The 14,964-nt window shown below is 37.5% G+C and overlaps 3 protein-coding genes across 5 annotated transcripts; all 3 read left to right on the top strand.

Moving 5' to 3' along the window:
* The first annotated feature begins 10 nt into the window (after window positions 1–10).
* On the top strand, window positions 11–7,467 carry LOC128227055 (uncharacterized). Of its 3 annotated transcripts, XM_052937251.1 has the most exons (8): window positions 126–238; window positions 515–641; window positions 1,304–1,395; window positions 1,704–1,801; window positions 2,193–2,316; window positions 2,761–2,849; window positions 3,110–5,259; window positions 5,671–7,467. In XM_052937251.1, the coding sequence occupies exons 1-8, from the start codon at window positions 134–136 to the stop codon at window positions 5,988–5,990; spliced, it is 3,105 nt and encodes a 1,034-aa protein (XP_052793211.1). In that variant the 5' UTR covers window positions 126–133; the 3' UTR covers window positions 5,991–7,467. The 3 variants fall into 3 exon arrangements, with proteins under 3 accessions (XP_052793210.1, XP_052793211.1, XP_052793209.1); XM_052937250.1 differs by lacking the exon at window positions 126–238 and adding an exon at window positions 11–97 and having other exon boundaries at window positions 3,110–7,467; XM_052937249.1 differs by having other exon boundaries at window positions 3,110–7,467.
* A 1,502-nt stretch (window positions 7,468–8,969) lies between these two features.
* On the top strand, window positions 8,970–12,319 carry LOC128227058 (troponin C, isoallergen Bla g 6.0301-like). Its single transcript, XM_052937254.1, has 5 exons — window positions 8,970–9,359; window positions 9,745–9,879; window positions 11,278–11,432; window positions 11,745–11,847; window positions 12,088–12,319. Exons 1-5 carry the CDS (start codon window positions 9,326–9,328, stop codon window positions 12,111–12,113), a joined length of 453 nt encoding a protein of 150 aa, XP_052793214.1. The 5' UTR covers window positions 8,970–9,325; the 3' UTR covers window positions 12,114–12,319.
* A 102-nt stretch (window positions 12,320–12,421) lies between these two features.
* On the top strand, window positions 12,422–14,904 carry LOC128226610 (uncharacterized). The gene is made up of 6 exons (XM_052936568.1): window positions 12,422–12,484; window positions 12,704–12,725; window positions 13,057–13,197; window positions 13,348–13,482; window positions 13,820–13,939; window positions 14,469–14,904. Exons 1-6 carry the CDS (start codon window positions 12,482–12,484, stop codon window positions 14,504–14,506), a joined length of 459 nt encoding a protein of 152 aa, XP_052792528.1. The 5' UTR covers window positions 12,422–12,481; the 3' UTR covers window positions 14,507–14,904.
* The last annotated feature ends 60 nt before the right edge of the window (window positions 14,905–14,964 follow it).

A 14,964-nucleotide genomic window follows, 5' to 3' on the forward strand; every position in this document is an offset into this window, starting at 1 on the left:
TAACACAAGTATGGCGGCCGAAGTAAATGCAAGACACAACAGGCAACAAACTATTGCATTTACATTACCTATTTCGTGTCAAATATGCTTGGGAAAGGTTGGTTTTGTTTAACCATTTGGTTTTGTTTGGAACATGATCAATAACTTTCAGATGCACTCGCTGTCGACCCGAAAAAGAAGGAAAGCGTCATTGGTATCCAGGGCACTTGTCAAATTTACCCCACCCAAGGGGGATAGAGTAAACTGTTAATATTTTCATCAATAGAATATTGAGTATATAAATATGATACAAATCCATTTCTAAGTTGAATGTAAAGCTCATAAATTAAATGGTACTAAAGGAAACTCTGTAGGAAGTGTGCTATGTGAAGCCAAAACCACTAGCACAGCACTCAACTGACTCCTTATCGGGCAGCTGGTTCTTACTTACATTACAGTGCACTCATTTATGCATTATGATGAAACGTTTATCATTTTATTAATTCACAAACATCGAAACCTTTTTTTATTGCAGGTGAAAAACCCAGTGTTGTGCCCCAATCAGCACGTGTTCTGTGGGCCATGTATGGAGGTGTGGCTTCAGAAAAACAAGCAGTGTCCTGCTTGTAGGGTAGCTATGACATCAACTAAAAAGATCATTGGTGCGTACCATACAATTTTTACCTAGAAATAGATTTCTTTTATATATGTATTAAATGACCCTGCTTTGAAACAGACAAAATTCTTTATCTCCAAGTATTTTTCTTTTAATAGATTTAATTGAGTGTGAGACAAGGTAGCTACATGTACCATTACCATTTTAAGTGTCATTGGATATTGTTATGACAAAGATAACCACCTGCTTTGAAACATTGTCTGGAGAGTATGAAGCATTGTTTGTTCAAATATTACTTAAAAATTAGAAAGTTCGAGTACGGGTTCTCAGTAAAAACAATGAGTATAGGACAACGATTGCACAGTAAATTGAATAATTTGACTATCTTAGGTTAAGTTATGAAGCTGTAATCACTATCCGGTTGTTTACTAAACTTCAGGAATTACATTCTTATCCAGTAAATAAATATAATGCATATTAAGGATGGTACCTAGAAGAACAGCACTGAGGTAACTGAAGCATTGATGATGATTTTGAAACAAATTGATGTTTATTGCTAGCCTAGATTCTATACTATGAATACTTTAGGAATGCATAGGTGTCATGGATGTGTAGTACTTTTTTATATAATATATCGAGGGGTGTACGTTTAGGTGGCTACTACAGTCTTGCTGGAACCCCTCCACATATATGTTAACTTTGTTTCAGGAGGGTTGAGTGAGCAAGATGAGGACCCTGATAAACTTACTAATCCTGAACTAAGAAAGGCTCGCTTTGATATTCTCTATAAAGAATATGAGGTATGATATGGAGCTAAAAGTGTGCTTACTCAGACAATGTTTTTATATAAACAGTGTGAGTGATGTTACAGTTATTAACATCTACATGAAGGTTAAACATGCACTACTTCTTAAGATTTGAAATTTGCCTGTTTTATGATAATTACATCATGTCAGACTTAAAACTTCTGGTAAAATAGTTGCTGTAAACATTAAACTTATGAACAAAATCCAAGTCCTTAATTTAACTATTTCCATTTCATTATTTGGCAAAATATGTTTTATGAAAATGATTAAGGTTTTTTCAGCAGTATTAATGCAATTTACAGAATGAGTTTGAGCGTATGAGTTCGGAAATCCTGCTGCTGAAAACAGAGAACCAGATTCTAAAGCAGCAGACTCGGAAAGATGGACTTACACCAAGCAGGTACGGGAAATGGATGAACATTATTCATGTTAATTTCCCTAAATGTTTGCTGAACAAGAGAAATATTTATAAATGCTTTTTTATATGGAACTGTGCTATTTATGTTTTCATAAACATGTTTAATCAGCTGGCTAGGTACCTATTGTAATGAATTTAAACAAATGCATTTTTACTTACCCAGTTATGCAAGTCCAATCACCAGGAATGAAATATGTCTTAAAAAGAGTACCGTGGCCATTGAAAAAACATGCAGACAAACATTCGTATCTGCATGAATTTCTCTTCGATACTGCATCCTGCATATTGAATTCTTTGATAGTCTGAAAGACAATTCCACTATTAAAACTGTGTGACTTAGTAGGTAAAATATATTTATTTATTTATTTGACAGGCCTGGTGACTCTGATGGGGGGAAGAACAAAGACACCTCCCACCTGCTGGCTCTCACCAAGAAATTGCAGGATGCCACCAAACTGTATGAGAAGGTCAAGACAGATCTCACACGCCTGAAACAGGTAAGGAGCATTGTAAACATGCTTAAATATATGAAAATAACCTTAATTCAGCTTTAGAATGTTTATCCTATGTACATATTCTGTGGTCCTGAAATTCATTACATATACAAGCATCATAACTCAGTTATATCCCTAAACACAAGGCGACACTCTTGCATAAAAAATGTGCCAACAAGAGTGATTAATGTAATGTTGTAAAACTTGTCTTACAGTCGTTGTTAAATAAATTAGTTTAAATTAAAGTACTTATTCAGGTTCTTCCCAGTAAGTGTAGGGATAAAATAAATCCATGAAGAGACAAAAAAGCCTTTACTTGAATATTTGTATATGAAGTTCAAAATTTTTTTTCCTCTCAGACAATAATTGGGAAGAAAGTCCAGTATTTTGGTTCATCCGGAAAAAGCCTTCAGTGAATAATTACAAACCTTGTTCTGTGTATTTCAGGAGAATACGAACCTGAAGGATGAAAACCTGAGTCTGAACAGGGAAAACCAACATGTTAGACAGGAACTGGCCGGCAGGTCACCTCATAGGTAAGGGCATTTGATCATGTGTACAGCTTTACAATTGAAGAAATCTAGTACTATATACATGAGAGATATATTTAGACTTGTAACAGGAACAAACCTTAACATGTAATGTCTATACAGCTGATCTTATCATTATTGTGTTGTTTAATAGGTCAAGTACTGGTAGGCTTCAACATCATTTTGTGCCAATTGTGTTTATTGTAGTGCATACAAAAAAAAATACGATGAAAAATTGCATACAGTTACGTCCATCCTGTTTTCAGATATGGAAGGATCACAGTATCAACTCTGGAGTCAAAACTTGCCAGTGCTGAGAAAGATGTTACCCGGCTGACCAAAGCGCTGGAAAGGTCTGACAAGTACATTGAGGAGTTGGAAGCCGAACTAGAGGGCTATCGAGGAGGAAAACCTGGTGCTAGCAAGAGACATAACTCTGCCACAGACAGAGACGATAAAGACAAATACCTCACTAATGGTGATGTGCTTAGCAGGAAGTACTCATCAGATTCTAAAGTGCCCCAGGCTCGAGATTATGGAGTAAGGGAAGACAATCCATCCCGTAGGCAGTTGTTTTCAGGTGATAAGGGAGATAAACCCGCATCAGGTGAGAGGTCTAAGTATAGCTATGAGCGCAATGGTGATTTTAATGATGACATGCATGCTGGTAAATCACAAACCTCAAAATCTAATGGTGCCAATGGTGGAAAAAAGCGGGTAACTTTTGACTTGGATAAGAACACTAACTCTGCTATATCGTTTGATCTGGAACTGCCCAGTCCACTGAAGAATTCAGCAAATGCCAGCAGTTTGGCAAATGGAAGAGCTTCACCAGTGAAGGGAGTTCTAAAGAAGTCAGGGAATGGTAAATCCGGATCCGGAGACCAATCCAGTGATGGTTACTCCACAGATATGTCTAAAACCCTTGAGGATTCATTGTCAGATAGTTATAAGTATTCAGCAGATAAATATTCAGGGTCAAAAGATGATGACTTATTATACTTAAGGAAAAGAACTAAGGAAAAAGACTACAGCAGTGATGTTTACAGCAAGCCAAGGCGAAAATACAGTGTTGATGATAGTGTTTTGAGTGAGCCAAGTGATTTGGAAATACGCAATGCCAGAGACAAGAACTATAGCTCCAAACGTTCTGAAGACTATGACAGAGATAGACTGACAGGCAAAAAGTCTGATACCGACTACAGGTCACACAACAGACAGACGGACAAACTGGATGAGCTAGACAGACATGATCTGGATGATACACAATACATTGAGAGTGAATTGGACGAATTAAACATCTCTCTCACACCAGAGTTCACAGATTGCATGAAGATTCTGAACAGAGCAGAGAAAAATGTGAACACCAGAGACTCTGACACTGAAGATTATACCTCAAGATACAGATCTACAGTTGATACAGACATGGATGCTGCTTTAAGGGCCTCCACTGGCAGTATAGGATACAGATCTGGAGCCCGCGCCACTGCCGATGACGGTCTTTACAAGCCAGATACGAATACAGACAGGTTTGCTTCCTCACTAGACTCCTACTCCCGAGGTCGACATGTTCGTTCAGGGTCATTGGATAATTTGCTAATGGACCAAAATACTGACAATGACTCCTACAGGCCTGGTAGTGCATTAGGAACAACTACCAGCCTGTATCCGCCCACCAGTCAGAGTAAATATTCTAGCGGATTGACAACGGGTAGAACAACCCTGACAAGGACACCGTCTCTGGATAATCTGCTTCTAGCAAGACAATCAACAGGTCACATGAACAAGTATTCTGCAGTGGAGGATTCCCTCGGTCTTGGTGGAAGGCCGGGCTATCTTGGCCAGAGGTTGTTCAGAGGTGAGAAAGACACCGCAGGGGACGGGCATTTGAGCACTGGCATGAGTTCTACTACTGTACAGCAGCCTTTGACAGCAAAACACGATATTCTGGCTACACAGGTGACTGGAACTGGTGACAGGTTGTCAAGTGCTGGGGACAAGATTTCCAGCTATGATCCAGTTCTTGATGCACGTTCACGTGTGTACAGCACAGGGGATGCTGGTTCCACTATTGGTGCAGGTTCATCTTCAATTTCAGACGTGAGCAGAAAGCTTCCCCCCTCTGGCCGCCAGACACCAACACTTGCAAGCTCTAGCTCAGGGCTTGACTTCGATAAACTCACGAGCACAGGGAGGATTGCACCCACTATTCCAACACATTCTGAATATATGGGCTACACCAAACCTTCAACTGAGAAATACAGCATGTCAGGCAGTGGGCGTTCCACCCCGACATTGACATCACAGTCTGACTACACAGGCCAGTCCAATACTGGCATGTCTCAGTATACTGATTATAGGGCATCAGGCCCATCCTCCCTGCCTGCTGATCTTACGCAGAAACCCCCTATTAGTGGTAGGTCATATGCTACCTCATACTCTAACCAAGCACCCCCTTATCAAAGCACATCACTCGCTTCTACTAACCCTGGTGGTGGCTATAGTAGCCTGCCCAGTTACTCTGGGTCAGGTTTAGATTCTGCACCATACAGTACTAACCTTGATACTAACAAATACACAAGTTCTACAACATTAAGTGGTAGAACTACTGATACTGTAGGGGACAAGAACGACTTTGTTCCAAGCTCTAATTATAGATCTGATAGTAATTATTCTGCAAGTGGGAACCATGCTTACAATGATCTCAATTACAAAGATGGAACAGATTTTTCTAAATTTTCTACCAAAGTTGGAGCAAGCAGTTCTTCCAGTAGTTATGCCATTCAGCCGCCACCATCATCTAACCCTTTGTCTGCTTCCTCCGCAGGTTTATCTTCGTACAGCAGCTCCTACCTCCCGACTTCATCGTTAGCGTCTAGCACATCCTACGCCACCTCTCATAGTGTTCCCATCACCCATTCATCATCATCATACACTGCTAGTAATCCAGCTAGCAATGCATACATGTCCAAGCCCCTCGACCCAATCACAGAAACTGGCCATTACAGCTATGTGTCAAATATGTCTGCTGATTTTTCCTCCAAGAATGACACTCTGGCGTTACCTGAGCCAAAACGGAAACTGTTTGAAACCACAGATGATCTGGAAATGTCTATGAGCCCTATAAAATCAAACAGAAGATACTAGTCTAGGTACTCCTAACACGATAGTGAATGTGTTCTTGATGTGAAAGTGTTGCTATTTAATATTTTGATTGATGTTTCATCTAATATTTCAAAAACTGAAGTCATTACATGTTTTGATTTATTATTGTATCTTACCTTGTTTATCTTTATCTTCTTATTGCTGTCCATACTTACCAGCAGATTTTTACAAAACTAAACAAAGATTGTTCACATCCTGGGTATTTTACCTGTTTATGATTTAATGTAATCCAGTACATTATCTTCCTTGTGAAATAGGTCAAATAGGGGTACTTAAAATAAGGGATGCCCATATTATCAGCACATTCTGGTTAGATGAGTTTTCATTAGTGTTTTTTATATACCATCCGCTCCTATGCCTTATAAACTGCGATTTTTTTTTCTGAATAAATACCCCATTTGGGAGCATACATCATTTCCCACGATAGCATTATTTTGTCAGTATTGTTGTTTATCTCTTATATATGCTAATGATTCATACCTCTTCTTTTCGCAACTTCAAATGGCCTTATGGCCTATGGTTGTTTTTTTCTTTTATTTTTCCAGCAAACTGTGCTAGATTATAGTTTGTACTTTTTGTTCATCTTTGTACATGATCCCCTTATTTATTTCATAACTTATTTGGACATAATTCCTGTATATATAAACTATTTGTCTTAGAAGTGCCTTACATAAGTTTGTATGTACAGATTGTAGAAGCCAGTTCATGTACATGAGTTGCCAATGCATTTTTGTCAAAATAGCAACTGTATCATGTTTAACATTTTCACTAGTATTTATTAGTTTTGTATTATCGTTCATTGTTTATTTATTTAAGCATTTCATTATCGTTTCACTGATACACTGTTACTTGTATTTCACTTTATAACAAAACCATGCCTGTTAAACAATTCATGGATTTGTTTCCTGGAAATTAGCTGCCTCAAATCTGAAGGTCTTTTGTAAAGGAATGTTCTCAGCGTTACTGGTATGAAATATGACAATGTTAATTCAATGTAAACTTGAGTGAGATTGTACAATCTTTTTAGGATTATGATACCTACTCACAACTTTACAGTCTTTTTAGAATTATGATACCTACTGACAACTATTGCAACCATTAAAGGTACATCATTTTTCTGATTTGTCAATGTTTTAAACCACCAATATGAAAATACTTTTAAAATGTAAAAGTCTCAGTGTACAGACAAAGATTGTGGACAGAATTTATTTTTAAAAGAAAACTATCTGAAATGTGCCAGATAACAATGTAACAAAGTTCGTCATGGGATTTTATTTGTCAATGATCTGTAGTTTACAATGGCACATGTTTCTGCCGCATCTATCTATATCTTCATTATTTCACTCTAGTATTATGAACATGTACAACGACCAAATTGTTCTCGTTTGCAAATCTGTGATACTTTTTGATATGCTTTACTTTTAGGCAAGCTATATATGCAATAAATAGTGAATACCGACTTCTTTTGTTGTATGACATATTTCCTTGTCCTATATGCTCACAGAGCGAAAGTATTACCCAAACTAGTGATTTACAGTTCATGTCTGTGACGTGTTCGTTAACGTCAAGTCGTTGTAGTCGTTGGCGTTGACCGAAAGCTGGAATGTTGGCGGTACATTGGTGTTGAGATTTTCAAATGAAACTTGGTACATATGTTTGCAGTGACAAAGCAATGAAGTAAGTCCCACTGCTGTGGCTAAATATGTTTTTAGTTATATTCCTTGGGCAACAGGTCGACGGAACACTGTTGACATTCGCTTTTCCATGTCCTAGTCATGTGAAAGGATTGTAGTCCTTGTCAAAAATTGGAAGCCGAACGGTCATGGTCTTGAAAATGCATGTAGTTGGTACAATAACCAACGATGAAAGTAGATACAGATATGATAACTATAAAATGTACCTAAGGATGTGTTAATGCACTCGAGCTACAAAGCTGGGCTGATTGCACATTTTGAACCTAAAATTAATGAAGTTTATTGAAGCCTTCTACAGTGTAAATGTTGGTCTGAAGGAACAAAACAAAATATTTCAATTTGTCATATTTTAGGTTGTCTTGAGGGACAATATATACCAATTATGATACATGCATGCTATGCAAATGCTTTTTGGGCGGAAATATGATAGAAATTTCCTAATAGGGAAATTTGGTCAACCCCTTTTTATACTACACTGAGGAACTGGGTGACTGGATCACGCAGCACTGGGGGATGTGACTTGATCACGAAGCACTGGGGGACGTGACTGTATCACGGAGCACTGGGAGACGTGACTGGACCACGCATAATTGGGGGACGTGACTGGATCACGCAGCACTGGGAGACGTGACTGGATCACGCAGCACCGGGGGATGTGACTGGATCACGCAGCACTGGGGGACGTGACTGGATCAAGCAGCACCGGGGGACGTGACTGGACCACGCAGCACCGGGAGACGTGACTGGATCACGCAGCACCGGGGGACGTGACTGGATCACACAGCACCGGGGGACGTGACTGGATCACGCAGCACTGGGGGACGTGACTGGATCACGCAGCATTCGGGGACGTGTCTGGACTACGCAGCAGTTGGGGACTTGAATGGACCACACAGCAGTGGGGGACGTGACTGGATCACGCAACACTGGGGGACGTGACTGGATCACGCAGCATCGGGGGACGTGACTTGACCATGGAGCCATATAGGCGCGGGCAGACCATCTCCAGTAGAAAGATTTGGTAGTCACTAGCCAAAAACCGCATGGCCGAACGTTGCAAATAACATATATGCGTACATGTATGGGGTATTACAATATTAATAAGAGCTAGTATATATGACACAATATCTTAGGCCAAGAACAAGACGTAGCGGGATTATTGGTTTGGAAACTGACGTTCTTTGAAACTAGATATATGTGTGTATACTGGTATGATATAATTAAACTTCCTTTTCTGTATTCTTTTTGGACGCTTCTTTCATTTGGTTAAACCAGTTTCTATTTCAGAAAGTAATATATAAGTCATGAGCGTTGGAACTGATATATAAAGAAAGACAATAATATATAGTAAATTCAAATATAATGAAGAGCAATGCCAACAATAGTATACATTACTTTTCAACTTAATTAAGAAGTAACCTTTTCTGAGTCTTTCTTCTGCTCACATCGAATGTTGAGAGGGCATGTATAAGGTTTACTTACTTTTTAGATTATTTAAGGCAAACTGTATCAAATTTCATTTGTTTTAACACGCATTATTGAACTATTTGAAAGAAAGAAAGCGATTGAAGGACAGCATAGACCCGGAGGTGTTTAATACCTGTATCAAGTACTGGCATAAATATGTCAGAAAGTTTACCGGATAATGTTAAAGAAGGTTTGCATGAACATTTTCACTTTTTATTTTCAATAATTGATACTTGCATAAGCAAGAAAATGTTATAGTATAAGACGTACGAGCAATGTTTTTTAAATGATAATTCAAGAACCGTGTCAACATTGGTATAACTATAGAATGTCCATATAGTGCGTATTAATTTCTGCCTGTACTGTACATGGAACTACATTATTGAATGGTGTATCATATCACAGCAGAGACCACCTCAGTCAATTCCGACTCCTCATTGAATGCCTGTAACTAAAGAATATCAGTGATGTTAGTTTTGAAAACCGTGGCTTGGCCACTTGCCATAAATACATGTACGCTAGTCGTCCGACTGTCCTGCACACTCTATATATCACCTATATTACGTGGCTCGCAGCCCTCAAGGTGGCGTTCGAGGACATAGACGTGGAGCACACCGGTGCCATCCGGAAGTCTGAGCTCCGGTCCACCTTGCAGCTAATCGGCCAAAACCCGACCGCGGAGGAGACGGCCACATTCTTGGAGCGCGCGGGTAGGTCTATGTTTCCGCAAATCGGAAGGCTGTTGACCCGCTTTGGATTCGATAAAGCAATAACATGAATTTCAAAAAAAGATACTCCCAGACGCATATAACATGTGATATTTCAGATAAGAAAAACATGCATGAGTGATTTGCGAGTGCCAATAATATCATCATACTGTTAGAAAATTGATACCATATTAAATTTTTTACCAGTATACACTTTGTGTCTGAGATGAAATGTGGGCATACCGGATATTGTTAATCATCACATTATACTTGTTATAAAACGTAAACGACGTTGCGTACGATGTTGGCGTTTATTAGCGTAACCGACGTTATCGTCATTTTTAACCGTTTTAACGTTGCATAGATTACTTGAGGTGTTTTTCGATAGTATGCTATTTTTTCTGCTCCAGTTTCGAACTTTATCTTAATAGTGGAGATGAAAGTATTTTTACATTATTCATTTTAATTTAATTCTAAACAAATAAGTTATGAGTGAATTATATTGCAATGTTCGTATATAATCGTATACGTAAACATTATTGAGTTTTCAAACGTAACGTCGACATCACATTAATATCAAAGGCTGTGACATCGTGGCTAGATTTTGCAATTTTCAAGTGTTAAATTCAGTTTATATTCAACTTAATACAAATGCACACCAATTTGTAGTCAATTTTATGTACTTTTAGACTGCAGTTGCAGCTTTATAAACAAATGCATATTTCTTTAAATATTTCGGCAAGTTACAACTTCGTTAATTTATTTTTTGGCATTTTTTGACACGTGTGACTTCCGGCTAGATTAAAGTATACATATAATAAACGCTAAAATCAGAGTCAAAATAGGACAAACACTTACTAATTAAAAGGTAGAATTAATGTACTTTTTGTCGACATAAATATTATAGAAAACATACAATAGATAAACAAAATACAGAAGTTTTAACAAATCTGGTCGCGGGAAAACATAAAATCTTACTTTTTCAACTTGATATGTCTTTCGCTTGCCGTTTTTTACCGGAAATCTTGAACTGCATATGATTAAAACTACGCCATATATAGTTGACGTCACGTCACCGAGTATTCTTTTTTGGCCGAAAAAAATAATTTTATTAATTTACCAAGCCGCTAAATAATGCGCATTGGTAAATTATGTTACATCTTACTTGACGTTTTTGTGATGTTTTCTATTGTTATATGTCGAATTAAATTTATACTAATTAATAAACCTACATGCACTCCCATTTACTATTTGGGCGACAGTTTTGCCTTTCTTGTCATATAAGAGTATCAACAATCGTATTTCTATAACAAATTTCATGAAGCATTGAGTTGCAAAAAATTAACAAATTCCCGATGTACGCCAACAACGTACGCAACGTCAATTTACGTATTCTTCAAGGGAACGGTACGTGGACGCTGGATGAGTTTCTGACGTACGTGGAGGACCACGTGACCATTAAGACACCGGAAGCGGTTGACGCGGAGCTCATGGAAGCGTTTGACAAATTCGCTGAGGGCAGCGACTTCTGCATTAGCAGGGAGGAATTCCGCAAGGTTGGTTGGGAACGTTGCGATACTTGCCCACATTTATTGACCAAATAATTGCTCCTATTGTGTAAGAAGTTAAGAATATATTATATGACGTAGCACATATTTTGAAATCACATTTAAACATACTTGTCTAAAAAGCAATGGACGCACGTACTTAGAAAAACCAAACAAAGTAATGGAAACAGTCAAATTTAGCGCATTATTTATCATTTTATATTAACACTTTAAATATACTTTTTAAACCTAAGGTTAAACATCTCAACAGTTGACTTGGTTTATTTCTGCAAAGCCTCACAGTTAACTTGTACCTTGCAGGTGATGACAAAGATTGGCGACGAGCCGCTATCGGAAGTGGACGCCGACTCTCTCCTGGCGTCTCTCGCCTCCCTCGAAACCGACGGCCTCCTCAACATTGCGGGTACGTTTAAGTGTTTCAGCCAGCTTTTTCAAAGACAATTATTGTAGTACTCAACGTTATAAATATACAGATTTGTTACATATAGTTTAACAATGTATCTGGGCTCAGTAGAGAAGCTAGTTAGGAAATACCTCTGATATCTGGAATGCTTTAATATCATTAATATATGCGAGCAAAATAGAAAGTTATTTCTTTATATTATTTCTCTTTTATGTACTTTTCATTGCGTTTTTCTTCTAGCACTCTCCAAGCTGTTCATGGGATGAGAGTTGCCAATGGGTCGCATCAGTTGTTAATAGCAGTGTAGATACATTATACATGACTTTTTAAATATTTGCTGATGTACATGTTCTTTGAATATAATTTGCTTTAAACAGCTTTATTATAATATATATACTTTTTTACATTATCATAATTAATAATTATTACTTGTTTGTTCTGTACTGTTTAATGTACGGTAATATCAATAAAGGTGAAACTATATTCACGACGTGTATGCATTGTTTTTGTTAAATTTGTACGAATCGTTGAACACAGGTTTTTGATTTCCATACTATTGTCTTTGCGAATTGTTCAAAGTTGAAGCATTGATTAAAAGGATTACAAGTTGCCCGAAATTTACGAGATATTAATTATGGTAAGTGAATGCATGATTTATTCATTATTTGTCTTTATTGTTTTTATATTTTAAAGTTTTTTTAAAAAAAACTGTGTACTTTAATTAATTAAAAAGTGTAATTCCTAAACATTTTCAATCTTTGATACTGTTGATAAACTCGTTAATGCTAATTGATACACACAGACTTAAGTACATGCTATTCTATTGATTTTTTATCAACAAACTTCTTATTTGTAGTTGACGGATGAACAAAAAAAACGTAAGTCCGACCAAATATGCATAATCAATTAATTATATAACCTTTAAAATAAACCTTGTTAGCTAAGATAAGATCAATTGTATTTCAAAGCATGCGTCATGTAGTATATAGCATGTGAATTAAAATATGTACGTATGTACGTAATGTAGAAAATAACTACAATCACAGTAAAATAGGTTGTAATGCAAATAAAGCTTAATTCGCATAGTTAAATACAAATTGCCCAACTTATGATGAAAACTTTCCAAATAAAAAAATAAAATATTAAAGTATTCAGAACATAACTGCTTTCATCGCAGGGTTTAATCTTTATCTAATTACAATACCTTAGTTGCAACCACCGCCTTTGAAAACTTGGAAGAGAGGCGGAAGGGGCTCATAAGAAGCGATCGAGGGACGCTGACTGAGGCGGTCAGGCTGACAGGCCTCAACCCCACCCGCCACGAGATGGACCAACTCATTTCTGTGTCTGGTAACGCATTGCAACAGTATATTTTGCTTATTCTCTAAAGAATTATCAAGAGTTCCGAATGTATATGGTCTGCATCGCATGTAATAGTTACCTTGGATGTAATAGAAACATACAGCTCTTAAGTTTCTGTCACCATCTGGCATTTTCCAGACTTGGGGGACACAGTTAGCAAGGATGAATTCCTGAACATGGTGGCGCAGTTGGAGTGGACCCAACCGGAAGTTACCAAGCGCGTGCTCCATGGGGATTTCGCCATGTTCATCGACAAAAACTCTCAGACAATAAGTAAGGATCTGTTTCTTACATTTTAAGTAGAAATATCATACACAATGGCATAGCTATAGCTACGGACTTTCTAACATGCGTAACACAATATGCAAAAAGTAAAAACTAGTTGTGCCCGTAAAAAGAAAAGGGGTTGGTAAGGACATTGACTATGTCTTTGTTGCCTGTGAGCACTGCTATGCCCCTGGTACATGTGGAACCATTCGAGGTAATCAAAATCAGGAGTATACAAAATGTTTCACGTGCTCAATAAATTGGTAGGATTGCAAATAGTGTTTATATCTAGATCTGCGTATATTTAGCAAACTATCATGTAAACAATCATACGACAATTTAGGTGACGAGGAGCTCATCCACATTTTGACGCGAGAGGGACACGAAACGCTTACGACAGAAGAAGCCATGCTTATCGTCCAGCGATTTGACAGGGACGCACAAGGAGACCTTGACCTTCAAGGTACATGTACATGTATTGTCTTCAACCGCCGACTTTATATTGCAATGAATTTCTAATTAAACCTTAATGATACTATCTTTGCACTGATTATTTATTTCCTCCTTATATTCAATAAAATAGTATCATGATAATCGATTCAAATAACTACCCTGAGATGACTAGGTAAATACTGGTTGTTTGTAATGGTTCTTGTCAAATACAGATATATATTCTAACGACCTGTTTGGCTTGCCTGCTGAAGAAAGTCGGGACCCGAATGTGGTTCAGAGTAATGTGCGATTTCCATAGGGCTAATCCCCGTTCTTGGTTGGGGACGTCATCTAGAAACAAAGTATTAAACATACACATATAAATTGCTATGTTAAAACTATCCTCGGCACCCCAGCGTATCATAACCTATATGCTACAGGTTATGATACGCTGGGGTGTCGAGGATAGTTTGAAACTAACCTATGCTACTTTTATTTGTATATTGTGCTAATGCATGATTTTAGTGATTTAATCAAATTACATGCTTTCTTCTTTTCAGATCTGATTGAGCAGATGCTGTCTGTCAACCCTAGATAGCAATTCGTAGTACCAATACGGCTTGTTTGGATGCGAACATGAAGACATACTTATCTATCTCAGAGCCAAGAAGAACCTTTGTTGGATAAAACTAAATGTTTTAAAACACCTTAACATTGCGTTTTATTTAAAGCAATATCTACATTGTACTATAAGTGGATTGTCCTTTAATGGTTACCCCAGTTAAATACATTGTTCCCAGTTTAAATGGACTCTTTCGTAGATTGGAACCCATACATTATCCATGTTATTCTACGGTTGAGTGCTTATAATTCAAGCAACACATACTATAATTATAAAATGTCCTTGTATTTTTGTTTTTGTTCGATTATTTGTTTGATGATTTTAGTTATATGATAATTACATGTATGTTGAACTCAATAAATGGATTTATTTTTTGTTTCTTACTGTTTCTAAATGCTCGTTTTTTAAGCTGCACTCTCATAATTTGCCACTGT

The sequence above is a fragment of the Mya arenaria genome, chromosome 3, assembly GCF_026914265.1.
Source record: "Mya arenaria isolate MELC-2E11 chromosome 3, ASM2691426v1".
Classification (NCBI taxonomy): Eukaryota; Metazoa; Mollusca; class Bivalvia; order Myida; family Myidae; genus Mya; species Mya arenaria.

Coding starts and splice junctions, on each gene's coding strand:
- LOC128227055 (XM_052937249.1), top strand. CDS start 134: ATGATCAATAACTTTCAGATGCACTCGCTGTCGACCCGAAAAAGAAGG. Junction 642..1,303: donor ATCAACTAAAAAGATCATTG/GTGCGTACCATA, acceptor ACTTTGTTTCAG/GAGGGTTGAGTGAGCAAGAT. Junction 1,802..2,192: donor GATGGACTTACACCAAGCAG/GTACGGGAAATG, acceptor TTTATTTGACAG/GCCTGGTGACTCTGATGGGG.
- LOC128226610 (XM_052936568.1), top strand. Junction 13,198..13,347: donor CCAACTCATTTCTGTGTCTG/GTAACGCATTGC, acceptor GGCATTTTCCAG/ACTTGGGGGACACAGTTAGC. Junction 13,940..14,468: donor AGGAGACCTTGACCTTCAAG/GTACATGTACAT, acceptor TCTTCTTTTCAG/ATCTGATTGAGCAGATGCTG.
- LOC128227058 (XM_052937254.1), top strand. CDS start 9,326: ATGTCAGAAAGTTTACCGGATAATGTTAAAGAAG. Junction 9,360..9,744: donor ACCGGATAATGTTAAAGAAG/GTTTGCATGAAC, acceptor CGTGGCTCGCAG/CCCTCAAGGTGGCGTTCGAG. Junction 11,848..12,087: donor CGGCCTCCTCAACATTGCGG/GTACGTTTAAGT, acceptor TTTTTCTTCTAG/CACTCTCCAAGCTGTTCATG.